Here is a 26,958-nt window from a genome sequence, read left to right as displayed (position 1 = left end):
GGACCTAAAAAAGGCTTTTGACAGAGTCCCCCCACAAGAGGCTTTTCTGGAAACTGGAACATGCTGGTGGAGTGACAGGGAGACTTCTGACATGGATGAAAAATGTTCTAACTGACAGACAGATGAGGACAGTAATCAGAGACAATGTAGCTGACTGGAGGAGTGTTACTAGTGGAGTACCACAGGGTTCAATTCTTGCACCAGTAATGTTTATCATCTACATAAATGATCTATCAGAAGGTATACAGAACTATACGAACATTTTTATGGATGATGCTAAGATACTGGAGAAGATAGGGAATGCAGATGATTGTGATGCACTTCAAATCAATCTAGATAAAGTAAGTGCTTGGAGCGTCAAGTGGCAAATGGAATTCAATGCAAATAAATGCCATGTTATGGAATGTGAAAATGGAGAAAATAGACCATGCATAACTTAAAAATTATGTAGAAAGGAATTACAGAACAGTAATAAATAACAAGACCTTGGGGTGGTTTTGGATAGTAAGCTGTTGCCAGAGGAACACAAAGAACAGTGTGAGAGGAGCGTATGCGTTGTTTTTCAACTTCAGACTTGCTTTTAATTACTGTATATGGATGGTGAAATACTAAAAAAAAAAATTCATGACTTTTGTCATACCAAAATTGGAATATGCAGTAGTTGTGTGATGCCCATACAACTGGGCACCACCCAAACTGAAGAAGCACATAATTAAACTGGAAAAGGTGCAACGGCACCCAACAAAATGTCTTCCGGAACTGAAAACAAGAGTTACGAGGAGAGACTCGAGGCGTTAAACATGCCGATACTAGAAGATAGATGAAAAATAGATGATATGATCACTTACAAAATACTAACAGGAATCTAACAATTTAACAGAGAAATTCCTGAAACCAGCAACATCACGAACATAAGGACACGAAGGTGCTGAAAAAACATTAGAAAGTTTTCTTTTGCAAACAGAGCAGTAGACGGTTGGAACAAGTGAGAAGGTGGTGGAGGCCAAAACAGTCAGTAGTTTCAAAGCGTTATACAACAAAGAGTTCTGTGAAGACGGGACACCATGAGCGTACCTCGCATCCTGCAATTACACTTCGGTAATTACGAACCAAATACAGCATTTGTATTCACAAAATCATGTTATCCCCTACAAAACCATTTGAAAATGTCTTTCAAAAAATATATACTATTGTATATGATAAAATTGCAGTGTCACAATACCATGGCTGAAAATTCGACACCTAACCCTTCCCCCCTACACCCACACGTGGAAAGAAAGTGACAACATTTGGGTCTATCCTGGACAATTATCGAGCAATCACTTTCCCTTCTTTTCAGATGTGTGGCTCGAGTGTCCATCCTAAATAGTTTTCCGACAAAATATCCTTATAAGTTGGGTGTGACTTGCACACAAGTGCGGTAGTGGATCTTCCTCCATCTCTTGTTAGGGGGGTGATGGGGGGGGGGGGTGACGTTCAAGATTACTGCTTGAGATTGTCGTCTCATCTTCTATCTCTGTCGTTGATAGGATCGGGAGGGGGGGACCTTAATGAATGTGCTGGAGCCATGTATTCCCCCCCCCCCCCCCTTGTATTGTACTATCTAGCCCCCTTAGTTGATCTTACTTAACCACCCTTTAGCTGATCTTACCTAGCCCCCTCAGGTAATCTTACCTAGTCCCATTAGTTGACTTTAAATTGCCCCATTAGTAGAACTTACCTAGCCCCCTTTATTTATCATGCCTAGTCCCATTTGTATATCATACCAACCCCCATTTACTGGTTGTACACACACAGGGAGGGTTGGGGGAAGCAACCTTCGAGTATGGTGCCGAGATCATTCTTGTCATCATTGTACCCTTGTTGGCTAGCTGTGTGGTAGGTATAAATAGGTTTAATTTAATTATTGCCCAGCTGGATTGGTCCTAAAGGGTAAATGGGTACGGTTAATGGTTTTCAGGCCCCCGCTGCACAAGCCCAGTCCTAATCGCATCAACACCCATCCGTTTAGCACAAAGGTGACGGCTGGCGTCGGTGGGTGGGCCGGTCTGACGTCACATCTCGGCAGGTGAAACTTGCATGTTCTTATAATGACCCTTAATAATGAAGTGTTGCTGCAGTGTAGAACATTTAGTTATTTTGCTTAGCCGTGGTTGAATGTGTGGTGCATGAGAGGCTCGACACTGCCGATCCGTGCGAGACTTGACACTGCCGAACTGTGCTCTTCCATAAATGAAGATTGTTTCAAATGCAGTAAATAAATACTACTTATATTTTAGCATGTAGCTATACTGTATTGTGATGCTTAATGTGTAACCCGTTTTTGGCTGGTGACTTGGAGACATACACACGGAGCAGAAAGAATAGGATTATGACACTGAGCTAAAGGTATCCCAAGTGACCTACAGCAATTCCCGCTGCTTTCTAGACACTACAACATCATTCAGAGCAGCCTTAACCCCACACACTTGCCATTCATCGGCATCAGTACTCACCTAATTGTGCTTGCGGGGTTGAGCTTTGTCTCTTTGGTCCTGCCTCTCAACTGTCAATCAACTGGTGTACAGGTTCCTGAGCCTACTGGGCTCTGTCATATCCACATTTGAAACTGTGTATGGAGTCAGCCTCCACCACATCGCTGCCTAGTGCATTCCATTTGTTAACTACCCTGACACCGAAACAATTCTTTCTAACGTCTCTGTGGCTCATCTGGGTACAGTACTAAGTTTCCACCTGTGTCCCCTTGTTCGTGTCCCACCCGTGCTGAGTGTGATGGGCGCTTGGTGAGGCTTGGCATTGAATGACTCTTGTGAATTCCTTATCTAACTGTGCATACATTGAGCAATGTTTATTTCCTGGCTCTCAATTCATAGATGTTAGTACTTGGTGCATTTGTACTTTTCATCTTGCTGGTACTCTATCATACTTACTATTGAAGACTGTTTTGCAACCAGTTCTCCTGCACTGCTATACTCAGTTCCCTCGTTCGAACACATGCACTTTATCGCTCCATAAACTTGGCTTTCTTATCCTGCTCCTCCAACTATCAAATTCACACGAGTACACACTGTTCTGTATTATCCGTTCATTCCATATGGCCATACCATCCCTGACTACACGCTCCACTTCCATACAGTATTGTCATTCATAAACTGGTTTATTTGTAATAAGTAAGTCAAATGTAAAACTGTTTATTAACTGGACCAGATGTATATTTATGCCATATATAATGTCATCCAAAAAACAATAGTACCTATAGTTACTACGAATGAAAGTACAGAATAGGGCGCATTGCCCGTAAGAAAAATCCATGTTTTGCACCATTAATTTTGTTGAGGGGCTGAGATTGATTTCATAACCAAAAGCAACATTTCCTAGGCCTAGCATAGCACATGTATGTACTAAATGGGGCCTATGATAAAATATGCAAGGCCCAGGATGGTTTATTTAGGCCTAGGTTAGTGATAGTTTTACTTGTTGGCATGCCATGTAGTACAGTATTTTGAAACATGGATAAATCCTTTAAGTAATGCTTGAGTACATTGTGAAATTTTGTGTCTTGCATTTATTTTATTAGCTTGGTCCATGTTGTATTATCCATTATGTAATCCTGCAGTGATACAGTAGTATCCTGTTTTTATACAAGGATAATTATATGATGCATTCCTTCACTATTCAATAATTTACTCAACATTTCTTTTCAGGGGTAAATCTTTTTACCCCCTTAAAGGGTTTATGAGGCGATGTGAGCCATTTATAACAACTATACGGAAGTTCAGCCGTTCTCGGTAGTTTGATGTTTTATGATATTAAAGATTATTACCGTATTTTAGAAACCCAAAACTTATGCTGTAATTACAATTATTGCTCTAATACTTAACTCAATTTTTTGTTTAACTTTAATATATAATAGATAGTGCCTACTTTTATATAAGCTAGTTTAATGCTTCCTCCTATAAAAGTTGGTGTCATTGCTGGACTAGCCGAGTCTCTTAAGAGCTTGTTGATAAACATGGGGTAATACTATCATCTGTTTCCCTCTCTTCCTTCCCTATCTCTCTTCCTATCTCCCTATCTCCCTTTCTCCCCTCCCTTCCTTCCTTCCCTTCCTTCCCTTCCTTCCCTTCCTTCCCTTCCTTCCCTATCTCCCTATCTCCCTTCCTATCTCCCTTCCCTCCTTTCCTTCCCTTCCCTTTCCTTTCCTTTCCTTTCCTCCCTCCGTCAGCATTAGTTATCATGGCCTGGTGTTACACAAGGTGGTCAAATATGGAGTGCTGTCAAACACTGGCATCTTGATACTCGGCACTTTGAAGAATTGTTTATGATTGTCATTATTATTATTATGCAGGTCATTAGCGGCTCCAACTGGCTCCTCCTTGCTGCAGTCCTCCGTCCACTCCTCGCCTAAGCTGCCGTCACACACCGACTCGATGGAGAGATTCATTAGAGATTTTCAGTCGCAGAATGACCCGTTGAGGTTTGTATTTTATCCCTCTGTAGTTGTGTGTCAATTATAGTGTCAAATTAATCTTTACTTTAAAATAATCAATCAAATGGGAGAGTCTTTCTATATGTTTGTCAGATAATTATAATTTCAAACATCTTCTCTTGTTGGTTTCATAAATTCTTTTAAAGAGAAATCAACTTGACTCATTGCAACTACCATACATACATACTCATTGCAACTACCGTATAGACATAACTAGTGAAGTATAGCTAACTGCTGCAAAACACTCTTAAGCAGTGTTAGCACCCTAACATTTTAAGAAAGCACGAGGAACGCAGCGATGTTTGTCATAGGTAAAGGCCTCTCTAAGTATTACTCGGGTTATCTTGAGATGATTTTTGGGGCTTAGCGTCCCCGCAACCCGGTCCTCGACCAGGCCTCCTTTTTGTTGCACACCCCCAGGAAGCAGCCCGTAGCAGCTGTCTAACTCCCAGGTATCTATTTACTGCTAGGTGAACAGGTGTATCAGGGTGAAAGAAACTGCTCTTTTTTTTCCGCCTCCACCGGGGATCGAATCCGGAACCCTCAGGACTACGAATCCGAAGCGCTGTCCACTCAGCTGTCAGACCCCTTTATAATTCTTTATAATTATGGCAAACATACAGGAGATGATAAAATAACTCTGTATATAAATATTTGGCAGGTTATCAGCACTTCTCTGTGCCGTGTTTATGCCAAAAGTAGAACAAACCATATTACTGATTATTAATTTCCTAATATCTGTACAGGTTGCTGTAATGATTCAATATATTTCAGGTATAATCAACACTAAAATGGTAACTTTTGACATTAGAAACCTTCATAAATTCTAGGCAGTGTTTAAAAAGAGGTACCGAGTGGGGGAGTACCTTGATGATGAACGACATGTAAAGCGGTCCGTACAGGGCCTCCAGTGTTCAGGAGATAAGGACAGGGCTTCCACAGTGTTCAGGAGATTAGGATATATTAACTTCTTGATCACTCAAAACAACAAGCAATCTCATTCATCATACAAACAAGAGAGCAAATAAAATAAGTAAAATTTTACACTGGGCAGTGTGGATGAGTCTTGTTCTTGGTCATTACTTTCGGTGGGTATGGGTTGAGACCGCGTGTGAAACATTGACGAGTAGAATAATGGTTGACATGTATCACTGTCGGCAGGTCGCAGGCAACGCAAGAAAATGCCAAAGAATCCTCATACAACAGTCACCCGCACAACACTCTGGCAAGGCTCGAAAGAAATGGTAAGCAATTCATTATTGGGTCTTTCTATATTGGTTCTGCTGTATTTTGTTTTCTTAGGGATGGGTTAATACAATCACCAAATGCCATTCATTGTAAAAGGCAAACAAACATTGAGTCGAACCTCTCCACATGTTTTGGGCTGTAAACATTCTGGACTTCCTGGGTGGCTCACCAGGCCACTCAGAGATGCAAAAATTGTTTACAATCATATTATGTTTTGTCACTTATTTGTTGGGTTATAACAAATTTGGTGTCAAAAGGTTTATATATGAATTGTCTAGAGAATAGATGCGAAAATCAAAAGTGTATTTGATAGATTTTGGTCTTTCCGCGCGTTGCAGAGCATAAACCTAACGTGCTCCGTGGGTCCAGCTTAGCAGTGCTTAAAACTGGACGACGCTTTTCAGAATGTTTACACTCGGAGTTCCGATGTGTTTTAGCATCATCGAAACATGAAAGTGTTAATAGTTGCACTAAAAATAGGAATTTGTGCAGGAACAGTAGTTTGGTTTTATATCTTTTTCTCTTATCTCTAGTTTGCTGGGGCTGTTGGGGCCCCAATTTTAAATATTGTGTGTGTGTTTGTGTGCGCGTGTTTGATACCTATGTGTATATGTTTGGAACCTGTGTGTACATGTTTGCAACCTTTTGTATACATATTTACTACCCGTGTGTACATGTTTGCTATATATTTGGCACTTGTGTATAAATGTTCGGTACCTATGTTTAAGTATATAGTTCTGTAATTGTGTATAATCTTTAATGTGTCTATGCTTTGAAACATTTTAAGTTTGAATTAATAAAAGCATAATAATTGGGGGTAAAAGTAGCGATGATCGTATTTATTGCTGAAAATACTATGCCCAACTTTCTTTGTAATATGGTGAACCATGTTGGAGTGTACGTGTACATTATCAACTAGTATCGGGGGTAACCAAACAACATTTGAGTGCTGTACATAAATATTAAATCACCTCTAAAGATAACTTAACCCCATACACACACACATATATATATATACAAATAAATTAGCTGAATAAGTGTCCAGGATGGGCCCAAATGTTGTCTCTGAATTATTTTTATGTGCGCGAGTCGGGATATTTCAGCCATGTCATTGTTACTTATTCCCTGCACCTCTAAAGATAGCATATTTGAAGCTCAATATTCCATGTAATTACTAAGGTGGTACAATGATGATGGGGTAATTGTGCATATAATCACATTTATCATTGTGGTTATAAGGAGAGAGAGTAATAATGGCTCAGTAACAAGCTACTACACTCATTTCTAACATTTGTTTCTACTCTCTTTAGTCTTGCCAGAGGATATAGCTGATGAAAGCAGCATAACATTTCCCCCGGACCTGCCCACCAGCACCCAGCATTCTCCACAGCGTTCACACCAGGATGTAAACACCAGAAGTCAGTACTGATGACGCTCTCTTTTTCGTTTAAGGACCTCACAAGTTCTTTTTGCATTTGAAAGATGTATTTGTGTTCTACTAGAGTAGGTCAGTTTGCTTTGATGTGGGTGAAAGTGACTGATGGGTTGAATGTGATAGTTGCTAGGTCTTCAGCTACTTTAAATTTATTGTATTTCATAAGTTTAAAGACGAAACATTTATCTATAAATTGAAACCAGAATCTTGTCAATTGGCACAAAACCTGGTGATACATTTTTAAAAAGTTGGCTGAATTTCGAACATCTGCCAGGTGTTCTAGCAATGTAATGCTTGTCATTGGGCATAGCTAACATAATACTCATCTTTCGACATGGTTAGCATAATACTCGCCATTGGATACAGCCTACGCAATACTTGTCATTGGACACAATCAACATAATGCTTATCATTAGCCAGGTAGATATACAGTACAACTTTGATTCAATGAATTACATAGGACCAACCTCAATTCGTTGCAGTGAGGGGTTTGCTGCACCTGGCGATGCCTCCAGGATGCATTTCCCACACTATATGGGCTAATTTCACTTGGCAAAATTTTCATTTTGACCTATAATAGACAACTATCAAATAAACATGTCTGCAAAAAATGTAACCACATCTTGCTTATTTCTCACGTCCCCAGCCTCAAAACTTATTTTCAAAAGATAGCAGGGCCATACCTGTGTGAATAAAAACCTTGTCAAGCCAAAATGAAAACAAACCATAGAATTTGGTTTTAAATATCCTCAATAGCTTTTCCAAGGCTTTAACTCTTCTGTAATACTGAGTCCCTCTACAAAAATAATTAAAAACATGATTAGAGCTGTTAGACGTTACCATTTATATCCTGTTTCCCACACTCTATGGGCTGATGTGACTTAGCGCAATTTTAATTTCAATGTGTCATGTGAAGGACAACTACCAAGAGAACCTTAGTATGCACCTGTTGATGATTATTTAGGATCAACATCCCATGGTCCGGTCTCTGACCAGGCCTCCTGGTTGCTGGTCTGGTCAACCAAGTTGTTCACTGCGACTGCTCGCAGCCTGATGTACGAGTCACAGCCTGGTTGATCAGGTATCCTTTGATGGGGCTTGTCGAGTTCTCTTTTGAACACTGCAAGAGGTTGGTCAGTTATGCCCCGTATGTGTAGAGGGAGAGTGTTGAAAAGTCTCAGGCCTTTGATGTTGATTGAGTTTGCTCTTATTATACCTATTGCACCTCTGCTTTTGTGTGGGGGCTATTTTGCACATCCTGGCATGCCTTCTGGTCTCATGGTGTTCCATGAGACAAGAAGGCATTGTGGTTCCAAATCTACCACACACTTATATGTGTGGAGATTTGGAACCAGTCTTTCTAATATTTCCCAAATGTAAATTATTATATACAATATCTCTTCTGCCTGCATTCCAGGGAATACAGATTTAAAATTTTGAGTTGGTCTCAATAACTCAGATGTTTTATTGAGTTGATTTTATCAGTGAAATATCTTTGCATGCTCTCCAGAACACCATGAATGCAGCTGAGGTAATTATAGGTTGGTGTCATAATTAATGTCATGTCCTGTTCAGGTAACGCTTCCCCTGGAGTATCAAGAAATTCGGTGACTTCTGAAGAATTTTACGACAGGACTCAAAATAATTCAGGCCTCCCACCAGCATCCCCGTCAGTTCTCTCGGGACAGAGTTCAGATCATATGAGCAGTAAGCTCCTTCTCACATTAATTGTAGTTTCTAGAGTTTTTTATAGCGCTGAAAGGATGAAGGAAAAGTGACAGTTTACGGTTTGCATTTGACCCTAAAATTTCCTGCCTATCCTAACTGTTTTTGGGGACAAAAATGCAGCATAACATTTCAATTTTAGTCGATTATTTGAAATTTTAGCATGTAATTTTCACAGGATGCCTTAATGATTCAATGACAAACAAAAATCTTCTAGTCTATTATCTCATTTTAGGTGAAACCTGCAACCGTTAATGTACTTGTGCCCCAATTCGGTAGTTTGATTTTCTGATTGGTTCTGTGAGGCTGAAAGATACTCAGATTTTTGTGAAATGTATTGAACACTAGTAGTAGATAGAGAGGTTAATCTGAAGGAGGATGGGAAATATGATTGATCATGGTGGGAAATATGATTGATCATGGTGGGAAATATAATTGATCATGGTGGGAAATATGATTGATCATGGTGGGAAATATAATTGATCATGGTGGGAAATATGATTGATCATGGTGGGAAATATAATTGTATAACACTGTAAGGTGTTTGGTTTAGTTTTATTTAAAAACGTATATAGTTCATGAGTCACAGACAAGGATTTGAGAGGCGCCAGTTTGGTCGGCCTGAGTCTCACACCTCTAAGCGTTAATGACCCGAAGTGACCCGAGGTCAGATCATGCGAATTCCACCTTGCTTCTGCTAATCTGATAATTGGCCTTCAAACATGCCGACGTTTAAGGAGTGGCTTGGTAGAGTGCCTGAGGCTATCTACTTGTTACCTTACCTTGAGGTGCTTCCGGGGCTTAGCGTCCCCGCGGCTCGGTCGTCGACCAGGCCTTCTGGTTGCTGGACTGATTAACCAGGCTTTTGGACGCGGCTGCTCGCAGCCTGACGCATGAGTCACAGTCTGGTTGATCAGGTTTCCTTTGGAGGTGCTTATCCAGTTCTCTCTTGAACACTGTGAGGGGTTTGCCAGTTATGCCCCTTATGTGTAGCGGAAGCGTGTTGAACAGTCTCGGAGAGCAGAGCATAGATAGGATAGGAGCCAGCCAGCAGAGCAGAGAAGACGGCCTAGCCAGGGAGGCTGTCAGCCGGCAGGGCGGGACAGTCTCTGTAATCTACAGACCCCCCCCCCCTCCCCCTCTATCCAGCTATAGGTAGACACTTGGTGAGTTGAACATGAAAGGTGACAGTCGTGTTTACAACTGTTGTGTGAGGATCAGGGGCAGTCAAGTTGTAGAGTTCTTGAATTCTTGGATGATGACTCACTTTGCACTTTGTGTCTTGAACATTAAGTTGAATGGCTTAAATTATGATACTTATCATGAAAAATATAATTGTTGAATTTATTATTTAAATTGTCTTTAACTTTGTTCCCTAGAGTTTTTGAGTTGAGGTGAGAAAGCCTCTGCGGTTACTGGGTTCAGGATTTTAATGAGTACATGATACAGATGGAACACACTAATAATGACCTCGTGTTAACACCTTTGAGAATTTGGTGATACAGACAAGTTCCATTCCTTGTCTTGTATGTAATGGTCTAGAATGGATGGTGGCAGCATTTCTTCTTCTACTATCTACTCTTCTACTTCTACTATCTATTCTACTTCTATCTATCTACACCTCTCCCTCCACCCCTCTCCAAACTCTCACTTTCAACTAATGACCCTCCTCGCTCCTCCCACCTCTCTACCTCTCTCACCCCACACCCTCACTAATTACTTCATTATTTATCTCTTCCCTTTCGTTTCTCTTATAAGTTTGTGGCAGTGAAATGTATTCTAGAGTTCTCTAGAGTTTCGGGTAGCTGCTCAAGTTACGGCGCCATGTAGTACCCGTACCTAGGTAGTCACATACCTAGGTTACAAGGTGGTGAACGAGAGAGGCTGCCGTAGGAACTCTGGGAGTGCTCTAGAATAGTTAGCTAAGTGGGGACGGGATAACGGACTAGAGAGAGCTGTTTCCTCCGGCCTCGTTAGTTAACTGGGGGGGGGGTGGAATAATGGACAAGAGAGAGCTATTTCTCCCACCCCCCGTTACAATGGTGGCAGTGGTGAGAAACTGAGAGAACAGTTTCATGATATGAACGTTGTCATTTAACTAATAGCTGGTTCCCGAGTGTCGTGAGAGACAGAAGGAATCTGTGAAGGGCTCGCGAGTGAAGGGTGGATGACCCCTTTGTGTACACTGTATGTTACTGCCAGGTGAGGTGCTGGGTCCAGATTCACGAAAGCACTTCCGCAAGCACTTACGAACGTGTACATCTTTCCTCAATCTTTGACGGCTTTGATTACATTTATTAAACAGTTTACAAGCATGAAAACTTCCCGTTCAACTGTTGTTATTGTTATAAACAGCCTCCTGGTGCTTCGGAGCTCATTAACTGTTTAATAATTGGAAATAAAGCTACCAAAGATTGAGAAAAGATGTACAGGTGCGTAAGTGCTTTCGTGAATCTGGCCCCAGGTGGCTAAGTGCCATCTGATGACCACCAGGGCATATGGCTAGGTGCCACCTGCATGGTGCAGGCTTACTGGTTGTTAACTAATGTCCCCTTGGTGGTCTCTATGCTGTCAGTGAAGAGTAGGAAGAGCTTCCAGTTTGAACTGTTCCTTCAGTAGGTCATTACTGGTGAATGGTATTCTTCAGAAGTATATAATAGTTTGTATTGGTGAATGGTATTGTTATCCTTGAGTGCTCTATAGTACAGTATATGATGCAGTTCCCACTGAGGTTCCTACTGACTGAGATTCCTATTAATGAGTTCCTAGTGACGCTTACCTTAGGAAGCAACCGAGTAAACTGCTCAAAGAAATTCTTTTAATGTATTACGTAAAATATTTGCCAAAAGTTGGCAATGGAAGGAAAGTTAAATTGCCTATTGAGGTTACTAGTTATAAAAGATTATTATTATTATTTCAAGCCATTCTCATGATGTAAAGTGTCCAAGTTGTGTAATTTTACAGTGCACCAGCGCACGAAAACTACACCACCACACCTTGTCTATCACAGCCAATGGCTGTTTCTCCTGAAAAGTATATGTTTATAGTTAGTTCATTTCTGGTAAACATCTTGTGTTCTAAGTGTTCACATACCCAGTAGGTGCATTTGCTGTGTACTTCTGTCCCTCAAGCTTACACGAGCAGATGCATTTTCCAAGCCTGTGCATGCAGATTCATTTAATGCGTATTCTTCTCTCCAAAGCTTACACATACATGTGCATTTAGTTTTTTAAAGTGTTTCTCAATCTTGTACTTGCAGATGCACTTAGTGTAGACAAGTTGGATTATAATTGCTCTCTTGTAACACCTAAGTAAATTACATGTAGCATGTTGTGCTTAACCTAGTTGCAGTAGCCACAGTTGATAAGAGTGTAGAAGTGGTACAAGATAGAGAAAATAACCTTATCCTAGCCCTGTGCTGCTGCTGATCAAGGATCTCACTAACTCAGTTCAATAATTCTTCAGGCATTGGGCCACAGACTACAAGCAAAACAGCAAAGCGGAAAATTGACTTGACAGGCGAGGCTTCCAAGACATTCAATCACTCTCCGAGAACTAGGGAGACGGACAATCATTCTCCGAGAACTAGGGAGACGGACAATCATTCTCCGAGAACTAGAGAGACGGACAATCATTCTCCGAGAACTAGAGAGACGGACAATCATTCTCCGAGAACTAGAGAGACGGACAATCATTCTCCGAGAACTAGGACAGAGAAAGTTGAAACGGGTGAGTGTCTACACAACGTGTTCTTTTAATGTTTTGCTGCTGTGAGTAGCACAGATTATGTCTGTTGCTCATGTTTGTTTATAGCATCTTGATATTGTAATAATTGACTAATTACCAAGGGGCCTGACAGCTGACTGGACAGTGCTTGGGATTCATAGTCCTGAGGTTCCAAGTTTGATTCCCAATGGAGGCAGAAACAAATGGGCAGAGTTTCTTTCATCCTAATATTCCTGTTCACCTAGCAGTAAGTTAGTTACTGGGAGTTAGACAGCTGCTATGGGCTGTTTCCTAGGGATGTGTAACAAAAAGGAGGCCTGGTCGAGGACCGGGCCGTGGGGACGCTAAGCCCCGAAATCTTCTCGAGATAACCTCTAGATAAGATAACCATGCCTTTTATATTACTTGATTGTGTAGTAGAGAGTACGAGTTTCTGTACTCAAGCTTCCAGACTTCTTTGTGTTTTGGCATTAGTTTTGTTCACCAATTCCTGATCCTCTTGTGCGTTATCACCTAATTCTGAGTTCTAGTATGTGGGGTTGTATGCCCTGCTTTACCTCGAGACTGTGACAGATCATTAATTATACCTATTGTGTTTTTCAGCTATAGATGGCGAGTACACTGATACTACCATCACGAAGCTGCTAGCGGTCAGCTCTCCAGGAACACTGTACAGAGTGCGTGCACATGTTGTCAACTTGCAGTATTTAGCATCGAAAAAGTGCACCAACTGCAAGAATGGTACGTTTAGATAATGAGTTGAACTTTTTGTTTCATGCGGATAAATGTTTTCTAAACTGGCCTTGTAGTAACTGCCAGAGAGGATTGTCTAGGCACCACTCCTAAAGTGTTTGCCTCTGTTCACCAAGCAGTAATACGGTACCTGGTTGTTAACCGATTGGCAGGTCTTATTCTAGGGTAAACTAGTAGGGTAGGGCTTACCATAAGCTATGGGGAAGGAAAAGCTCTCGACCTGCTAACAGGAGTCAGAAGTCATCTGCTCCTGTACTCACCTGTGTTACAAAAAAAGTTATGGTACCACAGAGACTTGTAAACTGCTACCAGGTCTCTAGAGTGGCACAGGAGCTATTGCTCTCCATGTTTTTTTCAGGATTGTCAATGTTTTCTACACAGTTTGTTGTTTTGGGGCACTCTTCCTTTCTGGAGGATGGGGGGGCCATTCTTTGGGCTCGATATGATTAAGTATTCCTAGACTCCTCTTGCCTCTATTGTGGGGACGTGGGGGAGGGAGACCATATTCTGGTACTGGTCTGGGGAAGGGGGGGGGAGGGGGACCATATTTTGGTGCTGGTCTGGGGACGTGGGGGAGGGGGGACCATATTCTGGTGCTGGTCTGGGGACGTGGGGGAGGGGGACCATATTCTGGTGCTGGTCTGGGGACGTGGGGGAGGGGGACCATATTCTGGTGCTGGTCTGGGGACGTGGGGGAGGGGAGGCCATATTCTGGTGCTGGTCTGGGGACGTGGGGGAAGGGGGACCATATTCTGGTGCTGGTCTGGGGACGTGGGGGAAGGGGGACCATATTCTGGTGCTGGTCTGGGGACGTGGGGGAAGGGGGACCATATTCTGGTGCTGGTCTGGGGACGTGGGGGAAGGGGGACCATATTCTGGTCCTGGTCTGGAAACGTGGGGGAGGGGGGCCATATTCTGGTGCTGGTCTGGGGACGTGGGGGAAGGGGGACCATATTCTGGTCCTGGTCTGGGGACGTGGGGGAAGGGGGACCATATTCTGGTGCTGGTCTGGGGAAGTGGGGGAGGGGGGGCCATATTCTGGTCCTGGTCTTTGGTAGACAATGGTGATTCAACAGGTCCGGGCGGGGTGCTAACGAGACAGGTAGGTCAGCGAGTCACCGGAGGGACCCACTAGATAGGGGCGTTTTTTGGAATTCAGTGCTACATATTTTTTCCTTATCAAGTTTAGTGTTTACGTTTACCTGAACTTTTTAGACAATTTCTTGATTTTTAATTGCTTTTTGATCCTCCCCCCATACTCCCCTCAACTTTTTTGAGTGAACGTGATTATGATTTGGAGTTAGGTATTCACTGGTCTAAGATGTAAGAGTGTATATGTGTGGTATATCCACCCGGGCTGTGGTGGATATGTGAGCCTGCAGGCCGCTCCAAGCAACAGCCTGGTGGACCAAGCTCTCAAAAGTCAAGCCTGGCTTGGAGAGTAGAACATCTCCCAGAACCCTGTCAAGCAGGTATCAGAACCTCGTGTCACCAGGTGGCTACTGCAGGCTGCCCAGAAAATTGCATTTCATTTTATATCCATGCCGTAATTTTTGTATGAATTGTGTCGGGTTTAAAGAGTGAATTGATCGTAAGATGAGGACTGTCTGAGTTGAGCCGTTCAGGTGTTTTGCTCGGCTGCAACACTGTAGAAGCGAGACATATAGTACTGTTGATGGCCGATATGAATTTTTAGTAGTGGGATTAATTACTGGCTATTAACAAACACATGAGTATGCTGATAAGGTCATCGAGGCATTGTTAAGTTAGTAAAATTAATAGGATATTAGATACTTTCATACCATTTGGTCACTGTTACTTTTCTTGTTACAGAGAGAGTGTGTGTGCACACGTGGGTGTGGGGCCTGTGCGAGACCTGCGGAGAGGTCTGGGATTGCTGGCAGCTGCTCAGCTTACACTCCCGTAAAGATTTGACGGCATGCACGCTGGATTGCTTTATTTGTTCGCAGCAACTTACAGGAGGTAAACATTATATCCAAGCAACTTGCTAGGATCTAGAATTAGGCTTTGAATATTATCATTTAATGATTAGTAATATTTTCATAATACGAGTCGTGGATAATGTGTTGCCAACAATACACACACATTGCGTTAATGTGGTGGTGGATAAATTTGACGACAGTGGTCTTCTGCTCATTAGAAATAATTGAGAATGAACCCTGTCTGTTTTATTCAATGACCCAGTTTTTCTGGGGGGAGCCCCGTCAGCTCCCCAGAGCTATCCAGGCTGAATGAATATGTATATCTTTCTGGCATCAGTCAACGCATGGAGTTCTTGCCTACCGGGGACCACGAGCCAGAACCTGGCCCCCTCTAGAGAGGCACGAGGAGCAATGGCCTATAGAGATCCCCCAGTGGTAGGGAGCTATGTCTGCCATCGACCGGGTTAGGCACCCAGAAAGGTAGGCACCCCAAAACAAACCCCTATTCTGGTAAAACTACTGTATTGCGACCGAAGGCCGAACAGGTGGACAGAACTCCCCAGACGGAAATTAGCAAACTAGCATGACATCGTCATGATGCCGTTCCGCTTTCTGTGCAAGCCCCCCCTCCCTGGGAGGGGAAAGGGGGGCGCCCCAGACCCACCCGCCCGCAACCCAACCTATAGTTCTTGGCCGATGGAAGTCTGGTGCAGTTGTGCCTCTGGCTCCGTTTTTTTGTTTCAGTTCTGTGCCTTGTGGTGTAGGCTGTATCTACAGGTGGTGTGTGAGCCAGGAGACGTATTCCACTGTACTCGGGCTGCATGCACCTAGGGTTCCCTTCCCTAGGTGCCCTGTAAGTACTGCCCTTAGGGCTTGAGGCCACCTTCTACAAGTCACCTTGGGATCTACCTCCGCTGTGCCGTTTATTGCTCGATACTTGGCCGTACCAAGTACCGAGCAATAAAGTACCCCAATGGCCTATAGAAACTCCCCCACAGGGGGGTTTCTATAGGCCATTGCTCCTCGTGTCTCTCTGAGGGGGCCAGGTTCTGGCTCGTGGTCCCCGGTAAGCAAGAACTCCAAGCACTTTGATGCTAGAAAGTTGTACATATACCCCCCCTCCCTAAAAAAAATAATATTTGGATAATTATAATAATTATAATGATTGAGGGGATATATTTAGGGTATACTTTATATAAGTAAAAAACCCTAATCTAATCATCAAAACAACCTAAAGAAACAAGGAAAATAGAGTTTGAAATCTATAATTTGCCTCTAGGCATCTAGAGCATAGAAGCCAATCACTTGAGAGCAAGTGGAATGATCTGGGGGTTAAGCATTGGGGAACTACTGAGACTGCAGAATGGCAGCAGGTGGTATACACAGACTTTGTAAAAGGCATTTGATAAGTGTGACCACGGAGTGATAGCACATAAAATGAGATTAATTGGAATAACAAGAAAAGTAGGGTGATGGCTATTCATATTCCTGTCAAACAAAATGCAAAGAGTAACGGTCAAATAAAATTAGGTGTCTAGGCACAGTAAAAAGGCTGTACCCCAGGGCACAGTCCTTGCACCACTGCTCTGTACCCCAGGGCACAGTCCTTGCACCACTGCTCTGTACCCCAGGGCACAGTCCTTGCACCACTGCTCTGTACCCCAGGGCACAGTCCTTGCACCACTGCTCTGTACCCCAGGGCACAGTCCTTGCACCACTGCTCTGTACCCCAGGGCACAGTCCTTGCACCACTGCTCTGTACCCCAGGGCACAGTCCTTGCACCACTGCTCTGTATCCCAGGGCACAGTCCTTGCACCACTGCTCTGTACCCCAGGGCACAGTCCTTGCACCACTGCTCTGTACCCCAGGGCACAGTCCTTGCACCACTGCTCTGTACCCCAGGGCACAGCCCTTGCACCACTGCTCTGTACCCCAGGGCACAGTCCTTTCACCACTACTCTGTACCCCAGGGCACAGTCCTTGCACCACTGCTCTGTACCCCAGGGCACAGTCCTTGCACCACTGCTTTTTCTCATTCTCATATCAGATAAATGTATACATACAAATCACAGCTTCTTCTCATCTTTTGTAGCCGACACAAAAATCAACATGAAAATGACTTATGTTGAAGACCCTGAAAAACTGCACGATAATATTAATAAAGATTTCATTTGAACAGCAGAAAATAACATGATGTTTAACAGTAATAAATTCCAGTTAGTGTACATGGGTATGGAAAAAATGAAGACCTTAAATGAAGTACACTGTACAAGACACAATCAGATCTACCCATAGTAGAAAGGCAACATGTAAAGGATCTGGAAATAATGTCTGACGACCTAACTTTTAGGGACATGCATAATCAAGCAAATATAATGTCAGCTAGGAAAATGAAAGGATGGATTACGAGAACATTCAAATACAGGGATCCCACCACAATACTCAAAATATATATGGTGCTGTCCCACCTAGAATATTGTGTGATACTCACTCTTCTCCTTCAGAGCAGGAGAGTGTGCTGAAATAGAGGGAATACAGAGAACATATACAGCACACATAGACACGATAAAACGCCTAAATTATTGGGACCGTCACAAAGCTCTCAAGAAGTACTCTGGAAAGGAGACGAAAAGGAATCACATAATATATACATGGAAAATACTTGAAGGTCATATCCTAAATTTACACAGTAAAATAATGTACTGGAAATGATACGATATGGTAGGAAATGCAGAATAGGGCCAGTGAAGTGGAGAGTCGGACCAATCAGGCTGTAGTGGCTACGTGGGCCTGCTAGATACTCCAAGGTATCTTAGAGTATGGCCTGTTGGACCAAGCTCTTGCAAGTCGAGCGTGGTCCCAGGCCGGGCTTGGAGAGTAGAAGAATTCCCAGAACCCTCTTAAGGTAAGAACCAGGTAGCAGTCTTAAGGGTTAAACATTGAGAAGCTACCGAGAATCAAAAAGGTATCAGTCTAAGAGCTAAGTATTGGGAGCTACTAAGAACCACCCTAAAAGGTATCAGTCTGAGCTAAGTATCAGGGAGCTGATAAGAACCATCCAAAAAGGTATCGGTCTAAGAGCTGAATATCGGGGAGCTGGTGAGGAACCATCCATAATGGTAGCAGTCTAAGAGCTAAGTATCAGGGAACTATTGAGAACCACCCAAAAAGGGGCATTTCATAACACTCAACACTGTATTTACATTGACAGGTCCGTCGACAAAAGACCGAGCTGCGACATCAACGAAAGGTCGGGGAACAGTCGTTCCTCTTATAAGACTTTTCCTTGTCCTCAAAGACCCTCAAACTGAGCATGATTGCTTGTTTCATGTCTCTGGTGACAGCGCACAGGAATTCTTGGGTAAGTGTTAAGCAGGTACAAATAAACGTTAAGAGCAGTGCCCAATGGGCACAACATTGAAGTGTGACTTTAGTTCTATGTTGAATCCACGTTATCAGTGGTAATTCAACATTAAATTAACATTACTCGTGGACATCGTGCCCACTGGCATGTATTTTCTGTAGACTGGGTAAGTTAAAGTATCGTAACTTAGTGTTTGGTCTTTTAACGTTTGAGAAGCGTTACCGAGATAATTGATAATATTGAGTAGTAATATTTAATATAATACATAAAATATGGTGAGGGCCGTGTAGGGAGCCAGTCGGCCGAGCGGACAGCACACTGGACTTGTGATCCTGTGGTCCTGGGTTCGATCCCAGGCGCTGGCGAGAAACAATGGGCAGAGTTTCTTTCACCCTATGCCCCTGAGACCTACCAGTAAAATAAGTACTTGGGTGTTAGTCAGCTGTCACGGGCTGCTTCCTGGGGGTGGAGGCCTGGTCGAGGACCGGGCCACAGGGACACTAAAGCACCAAAATCATCTCAAGATAACCTCAAGATAGGGCTCGTGACTCGGCTGCCCATCATTAGTCAGTGTGTGTATTTAACTGGATAGGGAATGTGTGTTATGCCCTCTTGTAAGAATTTGCTTGGAATTGGATTCAGAGGAGAGTGTAGAGTGAAAAAAAAAGTGACAGGTATACTGAATGCATGATCATGAAGAGTTAGTCAACACAACAGGTATACTGACCACATGATAGTGTACACTGAGAGTCAGCACGACAGCCTTTTTCCCTACCATGCCGCTTGCACAGTTCACCATCAACCATGTTCCCTACCACACCATGTACACAGTTCACCGTCAACCGTGTTCCCTACCACACCATGTACACAGTTCACCATCAACCGTGTTCCCTACCACACCATGTACACAGTTCACCATCAACCATGTTCCCTACCACACCGTGTACACAGTTCACCGTCAACCATGTTCCCTACCACACCATGTACACAGTTCACCATCAACCATGTTCCCTACCACACCGTGTACACAGTTCACCATCAACCGTGTTCCCTACCACACCGTGTACACAGTTCACCATCAACCATGTTCCCTACCACACCATGTACACAGTTCACCATCAACCATGTTCCCTACCACACCGTGTACACAGTTCACCATCAACCAAGCGTCTCTGCCAACTCGCCATGTCTGCTCATCATCATTGCCTTCCTCTGCTGCTACTGTGTCTTCAGATCAACTTAAACACTCATTTGTTGTGAACTTGAGTGTTTGAGAGGCATATTGTAATTTAGATCAGGCTTTACTTTGTGGTAATGTGCAGTGCAAGTCTTTGTGCACAAGAGGAAGATTTTTCAGTAAATATGAGAGCTTTTAGGCCCGTTTGTTGAGTCGTCCTTGTGGGAAATCATTGTAAGATGGTGAATAATTACACAATAATACTTTTTCTTGCATGTTTCCTGGGAGTTCCATATAGGATAAGGATGAGAGAGGGTTCCATACATGGTCATTTGAGAATCAATGATACAGTACTTGGAAGTATCATAGTATTTAGTTTATCTCGCACAAGCTTGGTAGATTACCACATAATGTTTGACTTGGATTGCTATTAGTCATTAGTCTCTAGACGAATGACTTTCTAGTCAGTCATACCTGGCATATGTCAGGTACACATTTTCAGCCTTTAGGCTTTTTGTGAGAGTGTAAAGAATTATATTTTGTATTATTATAATTGTAAGTACATTTAGAGTTGTGGGTCTGGAAGGGCTGAAAAAATGACCCCCAGCATCCTTATGTGAGTAAACCACATCTAGTTTCTATATTCATTCGATTTTTGCAAGGAGGAATATGTATGAAATTGAGAAAATGTTGAGGTGGTAAGATGGCATCAACCCTGCATTGTACACCGTTTATATCGAGGACATGCGATGGGATTGAACCTGTGAACCTGCATCATGTGGCATTAATATTGAGGAGACACAATGGGATTGAACCTGCATAATATGGTGTTGTAACGGTTCTATTGTTACGTAAAGTATGGTGACAAATAAACACAGACACTAAGATAATATATATATATTTGGTCGAATATACAGAAGTACACCGGTGAAACTTTGTTGTGAGTTGAGCTCACTGAGCGTCGGTACAGTATCTCGCAAGTGTCTGCTCTAGACCACACTTGAAAGTAGACTCTGGTTAATGTTTGCTATTGCTGCTTATATGCCCGGGCAACGCCTCACCTCATTCATCTCCAAAGGTTGACAGGAATATTAACAAAGCATTTGGAGCGAGTATATTATTGGGATAATCTACTCGCTACAGTGTTAATATTAAGAACGTATGAGGGGTGATTGAACCCACATCATACGGCATTATAGAGTGGATGTAGGATAGTGAACCAGTATCATACACAATTAATATTGATGTCATGCGATGGGATCAAACCTGCATCATACAGCATTAATATTGAGAATGTACAATGAGATTGAACCTGCATCGTATGGCATAAATATTGAGAATTTGAGAATGTACCACAAGATCGAACCTGCATTGTACAGTGTAAATATTTTCTCATAGATACATTCCATTTGTGTGATGTCATCTTGCATTTATACAATTATTTTCCCCATTTATTCAACAGGTATGGAGCCCAAGTTTTCCTGGATAATCCAGAATACAGACCAACAGCTGTCTGACTTGATCAGCTGCTTTCTCAATGTAGAACGCCTGTTGTATTTTGGTGTGGAGAGATGCGTGACAAGCCAAGAGTGTGTTCAGTATCACATCAGACACACCTCGCTCAAGCTGGTAGAAGAGTAGGGATGTAGAGAATATTGGCCTTGAAGGAAGATTATTTTGTCTAGATTCACTTGTACATATTGTTTTTGTAAAACAAAAAATAAATCATATGTGGCCCCATGATTTTTCTAAGAAATGTCACGATGTGAACACGTTACAAGAGCACACAGCCATATTTATTTGTTTAATATGTACAGATATCGAGTACTGTGTGTATATGTTTGAAGGCTTAGGCAGACATCAATGTTTTATCCACAGTTGTTATCATTTTGTTAGATGTTTATGCACCACAGATGGAGGTACTCATGCCCAGTGTTATGGTTTGTTATTTATGCACCACAGGTGGAGGAAAGGAGTGATATCCCAGTGTTTTGATTAGTGATCTTCCTTAACATGCATTCTTTTATGTCTCGGTACACGTTCAACTTGCGGAGCCCTGTAATCTCTCCTTCCTTTCTCTGGTCTGGTAAAGGTCAGTTGTTATTTACTTTCTCTGGACTTTTCTCCTGTGTAAATTTCATATAGTTCTCTCTTTTCCTCCTTCAGTTTGTTTTCTATCTTGTTTGTCATTCCAACATTTGTCATGTTTCTCCCTGTTGTCTTTTTAAGCCATTTCTTCAATCTTTCTCTTCGTTCTTATCTCTCTTCATAACTCGCTTCTTTATTTCACCTGCCTTTGTCCTCTCCTACCATTGTGAGTACAGGTCCTATGTTGTCACATGTGTATGTTACTATATTACTACAATAAAATGTATATAATACAGCATATGTTAAACCAGTGGGGTATTTTTCTGAGGTAATTTCGCTATGGATATTTTCTGATTCCCCCCATATGGTTAAACTGTATTCAGATAAATATCTGCACTAAATTCTGGAGTCCCTTTATTATACAATGTGTAGTCTTGTGCGGTTGGTCATTTGTGCAGCATGTCACCCATGCCTGTGGCAGGAAAAGTAATTCAGCCACGTTACCTGGCGATCGCCTTGCCATGGTTGAGAGGCACAACATCCTCACTGCCCAGTCTCTGACCAGGACTCGAGGTCTGGTCAACAGGGCTGTTGGACACGATTGCTCGCTGCCTGACATACAAGTAGCAAGGTTGTGTAACTTTTGTCGCATTGTGGTCCATACCCTGGAAACACAAACCGAAACTGTCTCTATTTTCCGCTTGTTACAACTTGTAATATAGTTGTTACATCTTGGCTTAACGTGTTTATGACGTATTAGAACGTTGTTACAACTTGCTATATTGGTTGTTATAACTGGTTAGGAGGTGTTAAAACTTGTTGGAACGTTGTACCAACGTCGTAGTTTCGGTGTGTGTTTGGCGGGTAGGTAGTGCATGGGATCTGGGGTGACCCAGGATGCCAGTTCCATCCCGCTGTCCTGCTCCAAAGATCCTAATATACAGTATCACTTTGTGATTTCATCGTGTACAGATATTCAGCCGCTTTTATTTATCTTGTACATATTCCGCCTTGATTTTCAAGTGCCCAAATTTTGTAAAAAAAAAAAAAAAAAAAAAGAAAAAAAAAAAAAAAAGGTTAGTGCTGTATGTATATAAGGAACATTAGTATCAAAAACTGTATAAAGATATCAATATCTATAAGAGAATGCCTGTCTGTCCATTTAAGGTGTTATGCCAGACATTTTGGGCTAGTCTCACCTGAGTTTGCAGGGTGACTGGTGACAGGGAGGGGGAAGTGACCAACATGGTTAGGTCTGTGTTGGCCCTATTGCTGCTAGTACAAAGGGTTGGCTCTCCACAAAATCAGTGGCGGAAAAAGGAGGCTAGCCGAGTCCCTAGATTTACACCGCTTTAAGCCACCTTTGCAAATATAATGTACAATGTGTATTTCCCTCTCCTTCTGACCTCATATACACTTGAATATGCTGTATTATGGACTCCATCAAATATTTTAAAGCAGCAAACCCAGTTTTTGTGTATTTGGCCATAATCTCATTTGAATTAGATCACCGATGACAAATACATGGAAAAATGGCATAGATGTAAGTAAGAAATGGCATATACGTGGATGAAAAATGGCATACTGTATACGGAAGTGAGAATAGCATATATATGGATGAGAAATGGCATGTATGTGGATTAAAAATGGCATATATGTGGAAAAAATATATAAATGGGGGAGACATGGCATATATGTGGGTGAAGAATGACAAATACTGTACACACAAAATGGCATAGATGTAAGTGAGAAATGGGATACATAAAACATCTTCCACAAACCCTTGTTACAAACACGGCCCGCAACCCTCACGGAATGCTTATTGGCTTGTATGATAAAGTTAAATACAGGTATATGATATACTATGACTAGGCTATTCCCATAGAACAAGAAGTATTAGGGGGGGTTTGTGGGATGTAGACATGTGCAGGCCAGATCTCAATGCTTGCCTGTCAGTGACTGGTGAAGTGTGAGCCAGCTCCTTATACCATCACCGCCTAGCTCTTTATACCCGAGAGACTAGTTCTTTATGCCCCGTCTCCTGGCCATTTATACCAATGTCTCCTAGCTGTTTATACCTGACATGCTAATTACCCCCTCAACATTTAATGTTTTCATCATTGTTACTGACCTAAAGATATAAAGATGCTTTTCAATCATCACTCTTGTGAATAATATATATGACTGCTTAGAATAAGAAGTTACTGTACTGTATAACAGGAATCAATTGATAAGTTGATATGCCTAGAATGTTACATGAACGATCTTGGCTTTTGTAAAAGTTATTTGATATATGATGTAATATAATCAAGATGAGAACATTTTCTGTCAGACACAAATATAATAAGATTGAGAGTCGGCAAAATGGTGAATGTTGGCCTTTGACGCACCTGTTTAGCATGTTCGTCTGACGTGTTGCTCCTCCTAACTGGCACACGCTGCTGGCTGGCGTAGCTCTAAACCATATCTATTACGCTATAATAAGATCGCAGGTTTGTGCGACTTTTATTGATCCCAGCTCTGTACGTCGTGTTTGGGTTCCGGCTCTGTACGTCGTGTTTGGGTTCCGGCTCTGTACGTCGTGTTTGGGTTCCAGCTCTGTACGTCGTGTTTGGGTTCCAGCTCTGTACGTCGTGTTTGGGTTCCAGCTCTGTACGTCGTGTTTGGGTTCCAGCTCTGTACGTCGTGTTTGGGTTCCGGCTCTGTACGTCGTGTTTGGATTCCAGCTCTGTACGTCGTGTTTGGGTTCCAGCTCTGTACGTCGTGTTTGGGTTCCAGCTCTGTACGTCGTGTTTGGGTTCCAGCTCTGTACGTCGTGTTTGGGTTCCAGCTCTGTACGTCGTGTTTGGGTTCCGGCTCTGTACGTCGTGTTTGGATTCCAGCTCTGTTCGTCGTGTTTGGGTTCCGGCTCTGTACGTCGTGTTTGGGTTCCGGCTCTGTACGTCGTGTTTGGGTTCCAGCTCTGTACGTCGTGTTTGGGTTCCAGCTCTGTACATCATGTTTGGATTCCAGCTCTGTACATCATGTTTGGATTCCAGCTCTGTACGTCATGTTTGGGTTCCAGCTCTGTACGTCGTGTTTGGATTCCAGCTCTGTACATCATGTTTGGATTCCAGCTCTGTACATCATGTTTGGATTCCAGCTCTGTACGTCGTGTTTGGGTTCCAGCTCTGTACGTCGTGTTTGGGTTCCAGCTCTGTACGTCGTGTTTGGATTCCAGCTCTGTACGTCGTGTTTGGGTTCCAGCTCTGTACGTCGTGTTTGGGTTCCAGCTCTGTACGTCGTGTTTGGGTTCCAGCTCTGTACGTCGTGTTTGGGTTCCAGCTCTGTACGTCGTGTTTGGGTTCCAGCTCTGTACGTCGTGTTTGGATTCCAGCTCTGTACGTCGTGTTTGGGTTCCAGCTCTGTACGTCGTGTTTGGGTTCCAGCTCTGTACGTCGTGTTTGGGTTCCAGCTCTGTACGTCGTGTTTGGGTTCCAGCTCTGTACGTCGTGTTTGGGTTCCAGCTCTGTACATCATGTTTGGGTTCCAGCTCTGTACGTCGTGTTTGGGTTCCAGCTCTGTACATCATGTTTGGGTTCCAGCTCTGTACGTCGTGTTTGGGTTCCAGCTTTGTACTTGGCATTTCCCTCATACAACTTGTGCCTTGAATACATTAAGATAGTACAGTACAGTACCTGCATTATCATCACTTAATATAGTACTGTGCTACTGTTTTGGTAACTGTAAGATTGTAATCATAATGTTCAAATTATATTGTCTTTTTTGTTAAGATGTCTCAAGTTTAAACCCCATTATTTATAGAACTTTTTCTTTTGGTATCTTACATATTAGTGCCTAATGTTAATTTTAACTGCAAAATATATATAATACTCATCACATTGTACATAATGAATGTCATACAAATAAATAAATAAAAGTTGTAATCTTTTTGCTTTACATCTATCTAAAATGTTACGCTAATACAGCTGTATGGGCTGTATAATAGATCTTTCTAATCTTCACAAATATACTGTTTATTATTACAAATAAAATTAATACTTATTACTATTATTTTTGCTATTATTGGTTTATTGGTGCAGAGAGTGCATGATGGCACAGCAGGAAGACATGTCTAGAGCAGAGGTGAGTTCAGGAGTTGAAATCTGGCAAAGATTCAGGTGTGACCGAAATTTTTAAAGCAGGGGGGAGTTCAGAAGTTGAAATCTGACGAAGATTCAGGTGTAACCAATATTTTTTGAAGAAATAATTCAATAAATGGAGAAAGGCACATAGAACAGATGTGGAGAACTTGCCAGATACTGTGGGATGATGGGGAGAATTTCACAGAGGTCACCACTGAAGTTGTTAAAATATGTGCCAAGAGATATAGGGAAACATAAAGGAAGAAGATAGATGTCAAAGGCAGTAGAAAAAGCTCTAACAATAAAGACAACCTCTGGAAGAAATAGCAGTCCACCAGGAATCACATAGATTATGATATATATAGAAAGATAAGTCCACTGTGGGCTCTCCATAGCCCGTGCTACTTGGAACTTTTGTTCCGTGTAGCTGAAACAACAACAACAACAACATACTGTATAGAAAGACTGGCAAGGAAATTGCAAGCACACACAATAAACGAGAGTTAAGACAAAGAATGCAAAAGATCATGAACAGAAATGAATCTGACTGGGGAAGTGTGGAGAGTGGGACTCTGCCAGGGTCCATCTTGTGCCAATGATTTCTGTCATACATCAATGACGTAGACGAGACTGCTACAAACCACTTCACCAAATTAGCAGATGGCACAACAGACTCGTGGTAAAGTAGGAAGTGAATGCATTATTGAAGCCTTTCACAGAGATCTACAAATGGTCAGAAGACTGGCAAATGCTGCTCAATATTTATTACCAAGCTTAGGTATACACAGCAGTGTGCTGCTATCTACCAAGCTTAGGTATACACAACAGTGTGCTGCTATCTACCAAGCTTAGGTATACACAACAGTGTGCTGCTATCTACCAAGC

At 42.4% G+C, this 26,958-nt stretch overlaps 1 protein-coding gene across 9 annotated transcripts in view; it reads left to right on the top strand.

Moving 5' to 3' along the window:
- LOC123764389 (uncharacterized) overlaps positions 1-25,871 on the top strand; it is a 67,579-nt gene extending 41,708 nt beyond the window's left edge. For 7 of the 9 annotated variants that reach the window (XM_045752188.2, XM_045752197.2, XM_045752177.2 and 4 more), the window contains 10 exons: positions 1,961-2,068; positions 4,349-4,477; positions 5,651-5,733; positions 7,048-7,155; positions 8,748-8,879; positions 12,363-12,626; positions 13,227-13,364; positions 15,210-15,359; positions 18,532-18,681; positions 21,324-25,871. In XM_045752188.2, coding sequence (XP_045608144.2) covers positions 1,961-2,068; positions 4,349-4,477; positions 5,651-5,733; positions 7,048-7,155; positions 8,748-8,879; positions 12,363-12,626; positions 13,227-13,364; positions 15,210-15,359; positions 18,532-18,681; positions 21,324-21,502 — 1,441 coding nt within the window. In that variant the 3' untranslated portion in view covers positions 21,503-25,871. The remainder of the gene's footprint in view (positions 1-1,960; positions 2,069-4,348; positions 4,478-5,650; positions 5,734-7,047; positions 7,156-8,747; positions 8,880-12,362; positions 12,627-13,226; positions 13,365-15,209; positions 15,360-18,531; positions 18,682-21,323) is intronic. The other 2 variants (XM_045752207.2, XM_045752216.2) reach the window with 2 other exon arrangements.
- The last annotated feature ends 1,087 nt before the right edge of the window (positions 25,872-26,958 follow it).

The sequence above is a fragment of the Procambarus clarkii genome, chromosome 5 (assembly GCF_040958095.1).
Source record: "Procambarus clarkii isolate CNS0578487 chromosome 5, FALCON_Pclarkii_2.0, whole genome shotgun sequence".
NCBI lineage: Eukaryota > Metazoa > Arthropoda > Malacostraca > Decapoda > Cambaridae > Procambarus > Procambarus clarkii.
This window is presented reverse-complemented; position numbering and strand designations above follow the sequence as displayed.